Source organism: Oratosquilla oratoria, chromosome 11 (genome assembly GCF_046742065.1).
Source record: "Oratosquilla oratoria isolate Oo_2021 chromosome 11, ASM4674206v1, whole genome shotgun sequence".
In the NCBI taxonomy this organism is placed as follows: domain Eukaryota; kingdom Metazoa; phylum Arthropoda; class Malacostraca; order Stomatopoda; family Squillidae; genus Oratosquilla; species Oratosquilla oratoria.
Genome location: NC_134787.1, coordinates 70,652,419 through 70,672,155, shown reverse-complemented (window position 1 = coordinate 70,672,155; position 19,737 = coordinate 70,652,419). Strand labels below are relative to the sequence as shown.

At 39.8% G+C, this 19,737-nt stretch overlaps 1 protein-coding gene across 2 annotated transcripts; it reads left to right on the top strand.

Moving 5' to 3' along the window:
- The first annotated feature begins 96 nt into the window (after window positions 1-96).
- On the top strand, window positions 97-18,624 carry Dlc90F (dynein light chain 90F). 2 transcript variants are annotated; one of them, XM_076193136.1, is made up of 3 exons: window positions 97-377; window positions 8,623-8,788; window positions 17,223-18,624. In XM_076193136.1, the coding sequence occupies exons 1-3, from the start codon at window positions 342-344 to the stop codon at window positions 17,369-17,371; spliced, it is 351 nt and encodes a 116-aa protein (XP_076049251.1). In that variant the 5' UTR covers window positions 97-341; the 3' UTR covers window positions 17,372-18,624. The 2 variants fall into 2 exon arrangements, with proteins under 2 accessions (XP_076049251.1, XP_076049250.1); XM_076193135.1 differs by lacking the exon at window positions 17,223-18,624 and adding an exon at window positions 12,790-13,955 and having other exon boundaries at window positions 101-377.
- The last annotated feature ends 1,113 nt before the right edge of the window (window positions 18,625-19,737 follow it).

Here is a 19,737-nt window from a genome sequence, read left to right as displayed (position 1 = left end):
ATCATATGTATTAGAGTGTGTGTATTTTTCAGTTTGTCTAATTAAGGTATTCAAATTACCAAATTCATCTAATCGAACGTACACTTCAAGAAGGTGTTAAAATTCTTCATATATTGACTGTTATGAAGTGACCGGGAGAGAATATTAACAGCGAAATTATATATAATAAATAAATATATTAAAAAAAGAGAAAATTAATGGAAATTACCAAACAATGAAACTTGCAAAACATTACAGTTCGAGCAGGAGCCTCAGGAGTGTACGACCATAACAACTTGGTGAATCAGTCTAAGTGACTTGGACATCTACTGGGAAAGGAAAGTCTATAATAAGCCAAATAGATGAAAACCATGGAAGAAAACATCCAGAGTGATGAGGTAATCCTAGTTCTTGAATGGGAATACATTATGCTTAATATAAAAAATAAAATAAACTAAAGTTGTGTATTGTCAACGATGTAGGTGAGATGTGTGTTCAGGCTGTGCGTAATTTAGGTAATATTTTTATTTCATTTTGATTACCCCTGTAATTAGGTCTAAGGTGTTTAGAAATTCTTGTGTGCAAATCCTTACAGAATTTTTTAATGTTCGCGTTATGTTAATAAACCATCTGTCATGGGTGGGTCATCTGAACTTCAATACAGTACAATAATTGGTGGTTAAAAATCTCTTATCAGATATTGTAGACCCAAGTTCACTTTATAGTAGTATAACACCATAATAAGGGGTATTGAATTATTTTTGTGCTTCAAGGGTATTTTGAGATTATTAGAAAATTATGTAAGAAAAAGATAATTGGAATGACAGTAATCAGTTTCACTTTTTTCTCTTATCTTATGTTTTTAATATTCCATTGGAAAATGGTGTATTTCTTACAAAAGATAGAAATCCTGTTGTTCACATTTGCACATATGATTTGCTTCCCCACCTTTCCTGTGATAAAGAATGCAAAATATTTTTTCTAAACTAAGAAACTAAACATTTGTAACAAAATATATAGAACCCCCCTTTTGTTGGGCATGACTGGACTATAATTTTATTTTGCAACACAATTTGCAGTAGTGCTAAACATAGCATAATAAATTATAATTCTGTGTACTTTTAAACCAGAATAATTTGAACTTTATATGGTAAAACAGATTGTTGGTAATTTATATTAAATTAATAATAATTTCTTATATAATCAAATCAAAGTAATCAAAACATTTGGTGGTAAATGTGCAGTTTTCTACCTGGACGCAATGTAGCAATAGAAAATTAATTATTAATTTTGTAAATTATAATGTATCAACATATGTAATTTTCTTGGCAGAAATAAAAAACAAAAAAGTTGCTAAAACAGATTTTGTAAGTAACAAAGTCACGCCGGACGAATGGTACACCATGTTTGTTATGATAGATGCCGACGTCGAAGAAATGAAAGGATGATAAATTTGTCTAATCTAACCAAACTTAACCTGTTTGATAAATCGGTACCTGCAATTTATAGGTCATCTGGATCATCATCGTGAGAGATGTTGGTGGGCTGTTGAATCACTCTCTCAGATTGTGGGGTATATAGGGTTCTTGCAGAATGAAGGAATGCATGGATTTCAGCTCTATAGCATTCCTTCAAGAATATGGACCTCACAGGGTACTGCCAGAAGTACTGAGGCCGTACACCTTGTAACTGACATTTCAACTAGACCGGGCAGACAACAAACACTTGACAGAAAAGATGACATCCCAATCCTTTGCTAGCGACTTCGTTCATTTGTATATTTGCTTGTAGCAAGGTATTTTTTATTTTTACTTCCGCCAAGAAAATTGCATATTACGTTCATGTATTATAATTTACAAAATGAATATGTAATTTTCTATTGCTATATTGCATCCAGGTGCAAAACTGAACAAATACCCATTTGGTGATGAAATATATTGATGATAACTTACTTTACTATATATAGTGACAAGTGTGAGGGAGCATATGTTCTTTGACAGGACCACTATACTCCAGGAGTGCCCTTGTTTTACTTAAACAAATTTAGAAATTTACATTTAAATTGGAAAGTAATGATATATCAACCTTAACAATTATCTGAAATTGTTTCCAATGACAAATCATTGGAAATTAATAATGGCAGCTTCTTTGAATTTCTAGATCATTCACATTCATATTTAACTTGTCTTTTGTCTTATGGACAGTAATCAGTTTCTCTGTTTTTCTATTTCATTCCTGAGAGGTTTATTTCTAACGACATTAGCATATGTCCAATAAAATTATCATCAGAAACAAATGACAATGTTGTTTAATCTGTGAAACTAAAATTTCATAGTAGTTAATGGCAAAGTTTGTGAGGGTAAGTAGAGGAGTACTTGAAATTAATGTTACATACATACATACATATACCAAGGCTTTTCCCCCTTACAAGGGAGGTAGCCAAAAAGGAAAAGCCATAAAATCATTCCCACCCATTCCATCCCTGAATACACTCCACACCCCTCCACCCTCCCTCTCATCTTAGCACCTCCTGGATGACAGGTCATCCCTGCACCCTGTCCACTGTCCTGGGTCAGAAGCAGTGTCGCAAGACACAGCACATCCACAGCAAGGCCGCTTCATTAAATCGGCGACCCCCCCTCTCCATCCCCCCATGCATAAAAGGAGAAGACGGGGAGAAATCCCTTCGGGCTGTGTCAAAATTTTGCTCACACATACTACCTCACCCCCCATCCCCCCACCCATTCCACCTCATGCATCACAACATCATCCATATACAACCATTCTCCATTCACCCCTGTCTTCTGTCCTTACACATTCCCCTCTTCCCCAAAGCCCCCTTCACCCCATTCATCCACCTCATCCTAGGACGTCCCCTCATGCTCACTCTCTCCACATCTGCCTTCTATACATCTTTTACTAGTCTTTCTTCACTCATTCTTTCCATGTGTCCAAACCATCCTAATACTCTCTCATCAACCCTATCTCCCAACTCCCTTTCCACCCTTGTTCTCCTCCTCACCTTCTCATTTCTCACTCTATCTAGCCTAGTAACCCCCATCATACTTCTCAGACACCTCATTTCAAACACATTCAAACTCCTTCTCTCTTCCTCTTTTATGTTCCATGTTTCTGCCCCATACAGTGCTGTTGGCACAATCACTCCTTCATACAGTCTCTTCTTAGCATCCATTCCCAAATGTCTATTCCTCATTACACTCTTCAATCCACCAAGGCATTTACTCGCTTCTCTCAATCTACATTCTACCTCCACCTTCACTCCACCTTTTCCTGCCACATTTGCACCCAAGTATCTAAAACTATCCACTTCCTCCAGTCGCTCTCCCTTAATGCTCACTTCAAGACTACTGCCACGTTCACCCCTTGTACATCTCATCACCTTACTTTTACCCACATTTATCTTTAGCTTTCTTCTATCACATACTCTCCCAAACTCTGTCACCAACTTCCTCAATCCCTCCGATCCTGCCACAAGCGCAGTGTCGTCCGCAAACAACAGCTGGCTCACCTCCCACTTTTCTCCATTTTCTTTAACCATCTCCAATCCCTGACCCACTACCCTTGCATTTACCTCTCGCACTACCCCATCCATGTATAAGTTGAACAGCCAGGGCGACATAATGAATCCTTGACAAAGTCCCACCTTTACCTCGAACCACTCACTCTCTCCATTTCTAATCCTGACACAAGCTCTACTACTCTCATAAAAACTCTTGACAGCTCCTAGAAGCTTTCCTCCTATCCCATATATCTGCATAACCTCCCACAGTGCCCCTCTGTCCACCCTATCGTAACCCCCTTCCAGATACATAAAAGCCCAAAAAACATCCTTCCCCTTTCCTATAGCTTTCTCACATATTTCTTACCACAAAGATCTGATCTACACAACCTCTACCCGTAATAAATCCACACTGTTCCTCACCAATTACTCCCTCTGTTCCTCTCCTAATCCTCTCAATCAAGATCCTCCCATAAGCCTTCCTAACTACACTTAACAAGCTAATCCCTCTGAAACTGCTACGTTCACACTTGTCCCCTTTTCCCTTGTAAAGTGGAACTATACAGGCACTCCTCCAGTCCTCCAGCACTCTACCCTCTCTCCAACAAACATTAAATAACCTCACCAGCCAGTCCACCATCACTGTACCTCCTTTTTTTTATACATTCTGTATGGCATCCATCCAGACCAGGTGCCTTACCTGATTTCATCATCTTAACAACTGCCTTCACTTCATCCTTCCTTATTTCTCCTCCATTTTCCTCACTCATCACGGTCATTTTCTTAGCATTTCCCACTGCAACTATCTTTCCCTCCCTATCCTCCTTCACATTTAGCAACTCCCTAGAATATTCTGCCCATCTTCCCCTTACTGCCTTCTCTTCCATTATCATCTCTCCATCTGTACCTTTTACCCTTTCTTCTCTACTTGATTCGCCTCCTCTTCGTCTCTTAATTTCTTTCCAAAACATCTTTTTATTACTTTCAATATTTTCTGTCACTCTTACCCCACTTCACATCTGCTCTCCTCTTTGCCTCCTTTACCTTTTGCTTTACTTCTCTTTTCTTTGTACCTCTCGTATGACTTCCTTGTCCTATTTTGTAACCAATCTGTGAAAGCTCGCTTCTTCTCTTCAATCTTCTTTGTTTCCTCATCCCACCATTCACTACCCTTCCTTCTATTTCCTCCTGTCCTTGTTCCACACACCATCCTTGCACACTTTGTGACTCCCTCCTTGAACCATCCCCATTCCTCCTCCACACCTAGCTCTACTCTATCCTTCACTCCCTCCCACTCCTCCTTCAGCTTCTTCTTGTACTCCTCCTTTTCCTTTTCATTTAAAGAGTTCACTCTAAGCACCTCCCTACCTTTTGTCCCTTTCCTCTTTCTCCATCTATCCTCCACTTTCAACTTACCTTCCACCAAAAAATGATCTGATATTCCCCCACCCTCTCCCCTTAGCACATGTACATCCTTAACTCTTCCTATCATAATCCTATTTACCACTACATAATCCATCAACGCTCTATCTACCACCCTTCCATCCACCACCCTCTCCCATGTGTATTTATGCTTGACTTTCTTCCAAAACACTGTATTTGCTATCATCAAGTCTCTTTCTAGACACATTTCCACCATCAACTCTCCACTACGATTCTTTCCTGGAACTCCACATTTCCCAACCACTCCATCAATTGGAGTGAAATGCAAAAGATGGGGATGGAGAGGGGTTTGAGGTGAGTTTAAAGGGTGAGAGGCTAGAGGAAATGGAGAGATCTTTAGTGTACTTACTTTTGATGAATTCCGTCAACTAAGGACACAGATGAGGTGGACCTCCACTGCTGCCAGGCAGATCTGCTCCATTTCTTTCAGTGAATGAAGACTGTAGAGAGTTTTTGTTTGCACTGGTATAGCCCAGTGTAGGGGGTAAGTCGGGCATTGTTTTCAGCCATTTGTCCAGCTGATTCTTGAAACTGTCTGTGCGTATGCCTGTCAGGTTCCTGATACTTATGAGAACGGCGTTAAATAGGCGCGCTCCATTGTGGGTGAAACTGTGGTGAATAATGGTTTTCATTCTTTGTGGTGTACCATCTGTAGTCTTGATATAGCAGAGGCGTCTGCATCTTGGATGGAAATGTTTCTGTAGGCCTACAGTTGGAACCAATTTCTCCAGCCACAGGCATAAATAATGATGTACCTCTCCCTACGACATTGTAATGAGTAACCTAGGTGGTTGATTCCTTCTATGTGGCTGGTGAAGATTCTTTGTACAGATTCTAATTTAGTAATATCCCCCAATTTGTAAGGAGACCAGAGCTGACAGCAATACTACTGTAGTTTGGAGCACTAATGTTTTCCAAAGTGTCGACATACTCTCCTTTTTCCAGGTTTTAGATGTTCTAAGTATCCAATCAATGAGCCTGCATGCTGTTTCAGTGATTTTATCATGATGCTTTTGGATGGTTGTGACTACAACCATCACCTTTAACACCATACTTGCAGATGTTCCTCTTATAATAATAATTACCCGGTACATATTTTGGTCCATTCTTTAGGTGATGGCACTTGAGATTGAGGTTTAGACCTGACTGGCCTTGCCTCATCTGATATCTTCTTTTCCTCTCTATTATTTTCTGTAGCAGAGGAGAGGTTAAGGGAAAGTTGGGAGAGAGTAATGTCTCCTGGTGTGTCCCCCAGGCCTGGCACACCATTATCAATCCTGGTGTTTTGTTCCCTATCTTTGACCTTTTCCTCCTGATGATTGAGTTGTGTGATGTTTGTCTCTTCCTCCAAACACTGTTTTATCTCAGAGACAGTCCCATCATAGCCAATTATGCAGTGAAGACTTATTTACCAAGTAACCTAATTGTATTTACCCAGTTACCTAATTGTATTTACCTAGTTATATTTTGCAGGAGAAGAGCTATGCCCATAGTGATCCACAGTTGTATCCTTCCGCATCCAGTTCTTTCTTAAAATCATGTATAGTTTTAGCACTCACTGTTTTCTCATTCAATTTATTCCATGTGTCTATTACTCTGTGTGGAAAGCTGTTCTTTTTCAAATCTTTTCTGTAACTGTCCTTCTAAGTTTCTTTTTGTGTCCTCTTGTGTTTCTTCTGTCCCATTTAAGTAGATCATCCCTATCAAGGATTTCCATCCCTTTCATAATTCTGTAGATGGTTATCAAATTGCCTCTTTCTCTTCTTTGCTCCAGAGTTAGTAAGTTTAGTTTGTCCAGTCTTTGTTCATATGTCAACTTGCTGAGTGTTGGTGCCATCTTCATCAATGCTCTTTGAATTCTTTCTAGTTTCTTTGTTTTTTATTGTACTGGGTGTCCATAGTGATGCTGCATATTCTAATTTTGGTCTTATTATTGTAACTAGTATACTCTTTACCATTTCCTTGTCCATGTAGTCAAAGGCCACTTTCATTGATCTTGTTAAATTGTAGGTTTCTCCAACTATTTTGTTTACATGTTTGTCTGGTGTCATGTCGTCTGAGATAATTACTCCTAGGTCTCTTTCTGAGTTTACTTTTGTAACTTCTTTTGCTCCAATTTTGTATTGACCGGATATTGTATTTATACTTTTTCCAAATTCCATTACACTATATTTCTTAATGTTGAAATTCACTTCGTTCTTTTTACTCCATTTCTGGACTTCATCCAGGTCGTCTTGGAAAGTTTGCAATCTTCTTCTTTACTCACTCTCTTCAATAGTTTAGCATCATCTGCAAAGAAGTTTATATAACATTCAATTCCTTCATCCATGTCATTTATATAAACAGCAAACATTATCAGAGCCAACACAGAGCCTTGGGGGACTCCACTTAACATGTTTACCCAATTTGAATTATTTTCTCTTAGTACTACTCTCATTTTCCTTCTTTTCAAGAAGTCTTTCATCCATTCCAATAATTTTCACTGTATTCCACATATTGTTTCAATATTTCTCAGTACTTTATCAAAAGCCTTTTGTAGGTCCAGGAAGGCACAGTCTGCCCAGCCATCTCTTTCTTGTATTATGTCTAGCAATCTTGAATAAAAGCATATTAAGTTTGTAGTACATGATATTCCACTTCTAAATCTAAATTAGTTGGGGTTTAGTATTTTGTTCTCTTCCAAGTGTTTAGTACATTTGTTTTTGATAACTCGCATATTTTTGCAATTGTGCTTGTAAGGGATACTGGTCTATAATTTGTTGGATTTTCTTTATCTCCTCCCTTATATATTGGTACAATATTAGCATTTTTCCAGTCTTGTGGTACTTTTCCTTCTTTGAAGCTGTATTTCTTTACATCCTTTAGATATTAAATCTTTCTCAATTTGTCCTCATGAAATCTTAAAACCCTCCCATACCCAATCAAGAGATCTGACATTGTAGTCTATCCTGTAGAGTAACATGAATAGTGTAATCATACCACCTCCTTCTCTTTGATCTTTCAACATCAACAGATCCAGCACTCTTTGTCTCTCCTCACATTCTGCCCTTCTTATTGTTATGATCTTACTTGTATCCTTCACTCTGTGTTGAGACCATACCGATGATGCATGTTCTATTCTTTGACAGATCATGTTTTCTACGAGTTCTTTTCATCATCTCTTCATTCATATAGTTAAAAGCCACTTAAATGTTCTCCATATATCTCTCTCACAACCCTGGTGATATGTCTGTCAGGTGACAGGTTGTCATTTATCAACACTCAAAAATCTTTCTCTTGTTTTGCTTTTGTAATGGATTCCCTTCCCAAGGAATAGTTCAAAGATTGTCTTTCAGAGCTATTGACTATTTCTCTGCTGTCAGCTTCTGGTAGAAGGATGAAGGGAGCAGTCACCACTTGTTAGCTCTCAATGTGTGAAAAGGTGGAAGAAATGCAGTTAAAGTTGGAGATACTGGGTTTAGTGTGGAAACCAAGTGCACCTCTAGATGGAGGTGAAGGTGTTGATAAGTTTAGAGGACAAGGAGTGGGGAGATGATTCTCTTTGACATCTATCCTACAGATTCTTCACTTGCAATTCTCATTACTCCTTGCAACATTTTGTGAATGAATACAAGCCTGTATGTATATTGTTCAAGAGTAAAAGAGGTTTTAGATTATTATTGCTATTTTTTCTATTACAGCACCAGTTTGTTGTTGATGAAGTGAGCACCATTATCAAAGAAAGTATTGAAACAGTCATAGGTGGTAATGCATACAACAGTGTCAAGGTCAGCTCTTGGACATCGCAAGTGGTGGAGAATGTCCTTGGCAATTTGTCCAAGCTTAACAAAGCCTTCAAATACATAGGTAAGTAGATTGTCAGTTACTCTACTAAAGAAATCCCTCATCCATGTACATCCCATTTACATTTACATCCCTTCTTGTATCCAGTGTCCCCTTCACCCCATCCATCTACCCCATTCTTGGTTTTTTCTTCAAGTTTCATCCAATTCGACTAATATCAATTTCAGCTGTATTTCTTACACCTTTTTACACTTGGAGAGCTGACAGCTGGTGGCTACTCTTCTCTCCCTTTAACTTTCTGCCAGTAACATAGAAACAGTCCCACACTGATACAACACAGACAACAGTCCAAAGGTTATTTCCAGAGAGAGCAGTGAGAGGTCCCAAGGTCTGTTGCCAGCCACTGTGGAGCTGTAAGTTTTCTACTTATCGAAAGCCAAGGCAATAAGTGATTGATTAACACAAAAGAACTTTCCAACAAAGAACGTTGAGTTGGAAACATACAGAGTTGTGGAAGGAGAGAAGAAGAAAATTGCCTGTGAAAAAGTTTACTACAAAGAGGTTGGAAAAAAAAAAATCCCATTCAACAAGCCTCTCACTATCTTTGAAAATATGGAACTGAATGTGGAAAGATTCCCAAGGTGGATTGACAAATAAGAGAAGTACATTGTTATTGTGAAATTTATGAGGACAAAAAAAATATAATTGTGTAGACTAACTAAGCATGTTTTTCAAACAAAAACCTTGTCTTACTCTGTGTGATGATGTCAATGACCATCCAGCTTAATACAAATTACTAGTTTGAGCTATGATCAATATTCCATATATTTTTAAACAAACACACACAAAAGTGCACTTGGAAAGGGACCTTGGAGTAATAATCAGCAGAGGCACGACACCTGATAAACAAAATAGCCGGAGAAACCTTCAACCTATTAAGGTCAATGAAAGTGGCATCTGATTATTTGGATGAAGAAATGATTAAGAAAATATTAGTTACATTGATTAGACCAAAACTAGAATATGCAGCGACACTATGCTCACCCAGTACTAAAAAGAATGTAAGGAAACTAGAAAGAATACAGAGAGCAACAACAAAGTTGACACATCTTTCCAAATTAACATATGAACAAAGATTATCGAAATTGGAACTACCAACACTGGAGCAGAGAAGAGAAAGAGGTGATGTACTGACTATATTTGGAATCATGAAGGGAATGAAAATCCTTGATAGGAATGACTTACTAAAAAAATGACAATGGAAAAACAAGAGGTCATGAAAAGAAACTCAAAAAGGATAACTATAGAAGAGATTGGAAAAAGAATAGCTTCCCACACAGTGCTGGATACCTGGAATAACTTAGATAAAGAAACAGTGTGTGTAAATACTATTCAAGATTTTAAGAAAAAACTTGATGCTGAAAGATACAAAGACGGATCACCATGAGCATAGCTCCCTTCCTGTATAATACAATTAGGTAAATACACACACACATGTCGGTCGAAGTGACAACAATGTTTGGAACTCCAGGAAAACTTCAAGTTTCATCGATCTCAACAATGAGGGAGTACCTTTGTTGTATTAGTAGTGAAAGGGAAAGCTCATGGTGTAGTGGGAAGGTGAAGAAAAAGGAGAAAGAGAGGGATTACTGAGAAAAATGAAAGGAAATGAGGAAGGGGACAAACAGGCCCCGAATGTAAGAAGGGGTGTAAACAAAAGGGGTGCAGAACACACAGATGAGAAAGAACAAGGAAGCAGAGGTGTCAGAAGCAGAAATATAGATAATAGCAGCTCAATGGAAAGAGAAGATAACTGCTTTTATGGTTTTAACAAGGGAGGAGGTGACAACCTCCTTGACTAGTAAATCTAGAGGAGAAACTAAAAAAATGAATGAAGCATGGGAGGTTGGGTTTAACCAATTAACACTAGTTACCCAAAGAGTTAATAAACTGGAAGAACTAAAGAAGGAGAATCAAAACCTAAAGAAATAGAATAATTAAAGACATAAAATTAAAAAGAAGTAGAAGATGAGAATGAGGAATTAAAGATGAATAATAAAGAAATTAAAGAGTCCATAGCAAAAGAAGCACAGGGTTGGAGAAAAGTCCAAGAAAAAAAAAATTGTATTTAGGTGAAAGGGGCATTACAAAAGAGAGGAATGTGTTGAGGAAGGATGGGAGAGGACAGAAGATAGGGATGAATGAAGAAGGGTTGTGTATGGATGATGCTGTGATGCATGAAGGGGAGTGGGTGGGGGATGGGGGGTGAGGAAGTATGTATGAGAAAAAATTGGCACAGCCCAAAGGGATTTCTCCCCATTTTCTTTTCTGCATGAGAGGACAGAGAGAGGGGTCGCCAAATTTATGAAGCGGCCTTGCTGTGGATGTGCTGTGTCTTGCAACACTGCCTCTGACCCAGGGCAGTGGACAGGATGCAGGGATGACCCGTCATCCAGGAGGTGCCAAGGAGGGTGAAAGGGAGTGGAATATGTAGCGAATGGAATGGGTGGGAGTGGTTTCTATGCCTTTTTCTTTTTGGCTACCCCCCATGTAAGGGGGAAAAAGCAAAGAGGAGAACAGATGTGAAATGGGGTAAGAGTATGACAGAAAATTTTGAAAGTAATAAAAAGATGTTTTGGAAAGAAATTAAGAGACGAAGAGGAGGCGAATCAAGTAGAGAAGAAAAGGTAAAAGGTGCAGATGGAGAGATGATAATGGAAGAGAAGGTAGTAAGGGGAAGATGGGCAGAATATTTTAGGGAGTTGCTAAATGTGAAGGAGGATTGGGAGGGAAAGATAGCTGCAGTGGGAAATGCTAAGAAAATGAGAGTGATGAGTGAGGAAAATGGAGGAGAAATAAGGAAGGATGAAGTGAAGGCAGTTGTTAAGATGATGAAAGCAGGTAAGCGAGGGATCACTGTATATCTATATCTATATATATATATATATATATATATATATATACATACAGTAAAAGCTCTTTTATCCGTTATTCTCGTATCCGGCTCCTTCTTATAACCGGCATATTATTCACGAGGAAATAACAATTTTGTATAAAAATGTAAAAATTGGAAAAAATGAAATTTAAATTCCCGCACCACTCCTGCTGCCGCCAGAGGTAGCGCGCATCTTTCCCGCCATCTCCCACAAATCCCGCCGCTCCGTCAGGCTCGGTGCCCACTGTAATAAGACGCCTGATGTTAAGCGTGCGACTGTCTATTAGCAACTCTCTCAACACACAAACACATACCAACAGCAATCAAAGGAGCGCACTTCCAGGAACTAGCTGCCGCGAGGTGGCGAGCGCTGCACCAACGCATGCACAAACGAGCCTCGCGACACGTGCAGATGAGTCACGCCCACGCAGCGCCGGTGAGACGAGAGCGAGCTAACCTGCCTCCCCCAGCTGCACACCACACCCACTCCTCTCAGTTTTGCACGTGTGTTCATACAGTGCAGTTATTCCAAGCCATTTCATCATGCCAAAGGTAGTCAACAAGCGGAAGTGTGTGATGCTTACTCTCCAGCATCTTCAAGTGCCTGAATAAAGGAGAGAACAGGAAGCTACTAATGGAAGAGTTTAACATTGGTTCATTGACTATATACAACATCAAGGCCCAAAGCCAGAAGTTACGGGACTTCATCAAGGAAACAGACTCCCCTAAAGCTGCCGAGAAACACTGCACCCTGCAACAAAAATGTGTGGACACTTTAGACAAGGTGCTGTATGAGTGGTTCTGCCTGAAGCGGTCAGAAGGAGCAGCAATATCGGGCCTGATTCTTCGAGAAAAAGCTAAGGACTTTGCCACGAAGATGGAGATTGAAGATACGTGTCAGTTCTCTGAAGGGTGGCTACACAAATTCAAGATTCGCCATGGAATACGCAAACTTGATGTGTCAGGGGAGTCAAAATCTGCAGATCAACCTTTGCTAAGGAATTCATAGACAGGTACGTTCATTAACATTTGCCGTTATGGCAAACATAAAGAAAGATTCACATCTCAATTTTTTAGCGTATGTTACATGGATGCATTCTAATCTTCTTTCCCTCTCTTTCACTCTTAGGTTTGCTAAGTTGGTTGCCAAGCATGATCTCACACCGGACCAGATCTACAACGCAGATGAGACTGGCCTGTTTTATTGCTGTTTGCCGACCACAACTCTGGCAAGTGAGGCTGAAGCAACAACAAAAGTATTTAAACAGAGCAAGGATCGTCTGACTGTGCTAGTGTGTGTGAACATGGCAGGAACTCATAGAGTGAAATTGTGTGTCGTTGGGAAGTACAGAAAGCCTCGTTGTTTTAAAAATCTAGTTTATTTGCCTGTAGATTATCGTGCCCAAAGCAATGCATGGATGGATACAGAGACCTTTACCAACTGGTTTAAGCACGTGTTTGTTCCAGCAGTGAAAGAAAATTTGAAAAAGAAAGGAATGCCTGAGGACAGTAAAGTTGTGTTGTTGCTAGACAATTGTAAAGTGCATCCGCCAGCCGAGGAGTTGAGTGTGGGTAACATCTTTGTTGTTTATTTTCCTCCAAATGTTACCAGTTTAATACAGCCCATGGATCAGGGTGTAATTCAAAATTTCAAAATGCACTACAGGAGGAATTTTATGCGGCAGTTGGTAAACTATGATGAAGGCACTATTCCCGACTTCCAACGCGCATTTAATGTAAAAGACGCTGTGTTTATGGCTTCGCTCACATGGAAGGACATAAAACAACAAACTTTGATGTGATCATGGCATAAATTATATCCTCTCGTCATGTTTCAAGAGGAAGAAGGAGATGAGGATTTTGAAGGTTTCGTTGTGAAACAAAGGAAGGCAATGATGGCTGAGTTGAAGGATATGCGTGGTAGTGCTAAACTTAGTGTCACTGATGAAGCTCTTCAGGAGTGGATGGAGATCGACAATGATGAAGCTATCACCCCCACACTAACTGACGACGAAATCATTCAGGCAGTGATTGAGGAGAAGCATGGTAAGGAAACAGAGGCTGATAGTGAAGAGGAAGATGACCCAGAGCCAAGAGTAACGTGGAAGGATGCCGCTAAAGGATTGGCAACATTTATCAAGTTTGCAGAGCAGTGCACCTACATGGGGACTCACGACGTGATGTCTCCTCACTGTCTTCAAAATGAATTTTTAATGCAGAGACAAACATTCTAAACAGAGACATACGTGATTTCATGAAAATAAATAAAGATAAATAAATATGAATATACAGGTAGTCCTCACTTTACGCGCTAGATGCGTTCCAAAAGGCAGCGTGTAATGTGAATTTCGCGTAATGTGAGGAATTAAACTCACTACTTTGCTGTTACAAGTGTTTCCAATACCATAATCCTTACTGCAGCTGAGCCACGAGCTAAGCATATAACCTCTGACCTGCCTTGTTGTTGTTGATTTACCACCACATATGGGATCACGGGTTAATTGGCCTTTACGCCTTGATAAGTAGCGTCCCTCTGCTGATCTGCACGCTGTTGTTGTTGTTGTAGCGGCAGCTTATTGCGATTCAAGGATGAATAAATTTCTTTCAAGTTTTTTTCTACATTCATTTTTATTTTACTTTTATGAAAATAAAATTACCCTTGGACAATGAAAAAAATCATGGGTCAGGAAACCATCCCGCAAGCTGAGATGTTGCTCTCACACGTTTCCATACTGACAACAACACAACACTCACCGCTCGCTGTGTACTATTGTAGATTCCTAACTAGGCTTCACCCCCTGACGTGTCACTGCGCGCTATATCGGACTCGGTGTGTGTGTGTGATGTTTGTGGTGAGGCAGGGGCGGCAGGGTCATCGGGAGCGTCCATCTCCGATTCGGTGCCTGTCTCCGATTCGCTGGTTAGCTGACTTGGTGTGCGTTGTCGGAAGAAGTTTGTGATCGGCTGTTGTTTTGTCTTTTGTTGTTTTTCTTTTAACATAGCATTATAGCAAGCCATGTTCTCCATCACACGTCGTATGATGGTGCTGCTCCTCTCGACATTAGGATCATTCTCCTCTATGACCCTCATTGCATGCATCAACGAGTCCATACACTCAGACAAGTTGGCAGCTGTGAGGGCTCGCTGTGGTCCTGGTGATGCTGCTGCTGCTGCTGCTTCCTCTTTCTCCTCCATCATTTTCACTCTCTCTTTCTCGATGTCAAACAAATCTTCATTGGAGAGCTCTTGTGTGTGAGACTGAAGCAAGTTGTCGATGTCCTCCTCTTCCAAATCCTCGAAGCCAACTTGCTGTGCTAGACGCAGACTTTTAACGTTGGCCTTGGCTACATTGTCGTCTATGCTGTATCCTTTGAAGTCGTGGACGAATTGAGGACACAATTTTTTCCAGACTCCATTGCAGCATGATGTTGGCACTTCACTCCACGAATCCTTGATGAAGGTTAGAGCATCTTTTACCGTGAACTGCCGCCAATAATCACGGACTGAGATGTTTTGTTGCTCCGTCACTTTTACAAGGTTCGCCAATGTTGAACGTAGATAATACGCCTTGAATGTCGAGATTATCCCTTGGTCACAAGGCTGGATGAGCGAGGTCGTGTTTGGCGGTAAAAACACGATCTTGATGTTGTTGCTGATATCGGCCAGGTATGCTGGGTGACTTGGCGCGTTGTCCACAATCAACAAGATCTTGAAGGGGATGTTTTCTTTGTTGCAGTACACCTCCAGCTCCCTGTGCAGTTTATTCTTGAAATAATCGCCAAACACTGTCCCAGTCATCCAGCCCTTCGAGTTGGCGTACCAGTACACTGGCAGAAAGGCCTTGTCGTAACCCTGGCCAAAAAAAAAAGAAACGTAAGATTTTATACGGTCTAAAAAATTCATTCGCACAATCTTTTGCATAGAAAATGGTAACATGGAATAAGGTTAGTTTTACAACTCTTACCTTGAGGGCTCGAGGATTCTCTGAGTGATACACAAGTGCTGGCTTGAGTTTGTAGTCGCCCTCTGCATTGGCCCCCAACAGCAGCGTTAAGCGGTCCTTAGATGCCTTGAATCCGGGGGCAGAAGCTTCCTCTTTGGAGATGTAGGTGCGGTTGGGTAGTTTCTTCCAATAGAGGCCGGTTTCGTCGATGTTGAACACTTGCTTTGATGAATAATTCCCGTCTTCTATAATTTTCTTGAGCTCTTCTGGGAATTCGGCTGCAGCTCGAGCATCAGCTGAAGAAGCTTCCCCAACCAACTTCAAATTATGAAAACTGTGCCTTTTTTGAAATTTATTAAACCACCCGTTGCTGGCAGAAAAAGGCTTCTTGTCCCCTTCAATGCTGTCATAAATAGACAGCGCCTTCACCTTAATCAGCGCCAAGCTAACCGGCACACGAGTCTTATTTTGATGCTCAATCCAAGTTGCAAGCATCTTCTCCATCCTTTCCATCTCCATAGGGCGAGAATATGATGACTTGTTAGCTTGTAGAGGCGTTCCTGATTTGGCAGCTTCACGAATCTTGGTGGAGTTTTGTTTTATGGTCCTCACCGTAGACTCGCTGAGGCCCATTGCCGCCACAATCACATTGTTTCTCTGCCCTTTATCTAACCTGTCCAGAACTTCCAGCTTTTGCTCCAATGTCAATGTCTTCCTTGCTTTCTTCTGCCTACCATCACAGGCTGGAAATGTCGCTGGGCGCTTGGGAGCCATGGTAAACAAGAACACTGATGATTTGATGAACACAGAGATGCTGACACAACGAAGCGTTGGTAAACAATGAGCTTGGTGGCGAGAGGGATGCGGAGGCTGGAATCAGCTAGCGTCACCTAGCGGCTGCCTTACGGAACTAAATCGCAGCCCGCGTATTTTAACTTTCCGGATTTCGCGTTACTCTGAGGAATTTGTGTAATGTGAGGAATACCCCCTAGTTTTGGACACCGCTTTAATGTGAACCCGCGTAAAACGAGGATTACCTGTACTGGTAAATAAATAAACAACAAAAGTGAAGCCATTGAATGAATTTTATTTAAGTACTCTATGAATAAAGGCAATAAATGTATTTTTTTTAATATTCCTTCTCGTAACCGGGATTTCCCCTTCCGCCATTGAATGAATTTTATTTAAGTACTCGATGAATAAAGGCAATAAATGTATTTTTTTAATATTCCTTCTCGTAACCGGGATTTCCCCCTTGGTCCCACTCGTGCTGGTTAAAAGAGCTTATACTGTATATATATATAATTATATATATATATACATATATATATATATATATATAATGTAAAACCAAGACCCCCACATGACCATATTGATTTATGACCAGTTGGTCAGCGCAAAACCAAGTTGTAAGTTAACAACAATCTGTTTGCATATCCCACACTGAAGAAACTGAACACATTCTTGTTTTACCTTATATTAACTCAGTACAACAATACAAACATTCCTCTCACAGTGGTCAATAGGCCAACCCAAAGGGCTATTACCAGATAGTTTGAGGCTACAGATCTTGGAAGAATTGGAGCAATTGATTGATTTATTTTTTTCTTTTGTTTCAGTGACCTGTGTGATAATGCAGAAAAATGGTGCTGGACTTCACACTGCTAGTGCTTGCTTTTGGGACAACACAACAGATGGATCATGCACAGTACGCTGGGAAAATAAAACCATGTACTGTATTGTATCGGTCTTTGGCCTAGCAATCTAATGTGTTAGAATTGTAGAGAAAGTGTTGTGTGTTTGGTTGCAAGAGTGTAGTGCAGGACAGGGTCTCTATCTCATTCTCTCACTTTCTCTCTTCCTCTCTCTCTCTCTCTCTCTCTTCCACTCTTCATGACAGATATTAAGGAAATGGCAGATATGTCATATTTTTCTATCTTCATTTATTCATGTATATAATTTTAGCTTGTCTGAAATGATCGCAAGTTTTTCAAAATAGGTATAGAATATACAATATATACATTACTATGTATTACCTTGTATTAATTTTGCTTTTTTGTATACTACAAAGAATATAAAGCCATATACAATCTCATCTCAATATCAAAAAACCTTGAAAAACTATAAACCCTATACTCTTTGTGCTAAGCATAAGTTGTCAAATGATGGAAGGAGGGCAAGAAAGGGGAGATTTTTATTCTTTATTTTATTATATTTTTATTTTATTTTATTTTTATTATTTTTTTCTTGATAATAGATAATATAAAAAAAGTGGTTCATTTCCATACTCTGTGTGAATTTAGGCCTAGTGCAGGTAGCATACAACTTATCACCAGATATTATAGTTAAACAAGATGTGATCACCTATTATTACTTGGAAGCTTTTATGTTATATTCAGTAAGTACCCAGATTATGCAAGTACAGTATGTGTTAAGGACCATGCTAGCTTGGATATATGCTATTGAGTCATGAATCATTTATTGTTTGATTAATATTGATCTACAAAGCTCATCACTGCATCTGGCTGCAGAGTTGCAATGGAATCCAATTTTGTTAGAGCTACCACAAGATCCTTCACAAATGTGAAGAGGCTCTTGAAAATTTCATAAATAAGCAAATAAAGCTTTACTAATAAGTAATTACCAGTACTTTTATTTTATGATATTGCTCTTTCTACCATGTAAGACACATCAGTGATTACATAATTGAGACAGATACTAAATATAGGACTTGGTAATTTTTACATATAATACCCATAAAGCATAAACATGTAGCATTCATGGTTTATTTTTTGTTTAGTAATTGCAATAATTGTCATTCATCATTCCAGAAGATTTATAGCCACAGCAGCTATATTCTAGTAATTTTGGTGTTGATTTATTTCCTTTATCCATTTCTGTAGCAGTTATATTTGGCACAATCAAATTTAATTTGTCTCATCACATTGCTCATGTTATTCGCATAGTGTAGTTGTATTTATTGCCTACTTTAAGGACAGCAAATAAATGATAATTGATTAATGAAGTGTTTGATATGCCACCAGTGCTGTGTGGGTCATAAGTTTCAAATTTCATGTGCTGCGTAGTATTAATTATGGGAAATAAATTTTTCATGAGAAATGTAAAAAACATAATTTTATGTAAATTTTACCAGTGTTGCCTGATGACTATACCATTTAACTGTTTTGTAAGTGGCTACATGATGAAAAATGGATCATAAACAAGTTGGTAATATACAACTTATCATTGAAGTCCAAAGAACCATATCCTGTATCCTAGAAACTGATGTATTCTTAGAATTTGGCCAGCTGCACTTATACTACAGAAGGATGAATTTTCCCAGAAGAATCCACACCTTAGTAATATTTAAACATACATACATACATATACCCAGGCTTTTTCACCCCTCCAAGGGAGGTAGCCAACAAGTTAAAGGCATACAAACACTCCTACCCATTTCATCCCCAAAGACACTCCAGACCCCTCCCAACCTCCCTAGCATATGAGCACCTCCTGGATGACGGGTCATCCCTGCATATTTAAACATATCAATGAATATAAATATGGTTATTTTATGTATTTACTTAATTGTACATACATACATATACCAAGACTTTTTCCCCCTTACCAGGGAGATAGCCAAAAAGGACAAGTCATAAAATCATTCCCACCCATTCCATCCCCTAAAACACTCCACACCCCTCCACCCTCCCTCCCATCTTAGCACCTCCTAGATGACGGGTCACCCCTGCACCCTGTCCACTGCCCTGGGTCAGAAGCAGTGTCGCAAGACACTGCACCTCCACAGCAAGGCCGCTTCATCAAATCGGCGACCCCCATATAAAGGAGAGGACGGGGAGAAATCCCTTCGGGCTGCGTCAAAAATTTTTGCTCCCACACACTACCTCACCCCCCATTCCCCCGTCCATTCCACCTCATGCATCACAACATTTTCCATTTCAACCATTCTCCATTCACCCCTGTCTTCTGTCCTCTCCCGTCCTTCCTCAACAGACATTCCCCTCTTCCCCAAAGCCCCCTTCACCCCATCCATCCATCTCATCCTAGGACGTCCCCTCATGTTCACTCCTTCCACATCTGCCTTCCATACCTCCTTTACTAGTCTTTCTTCAC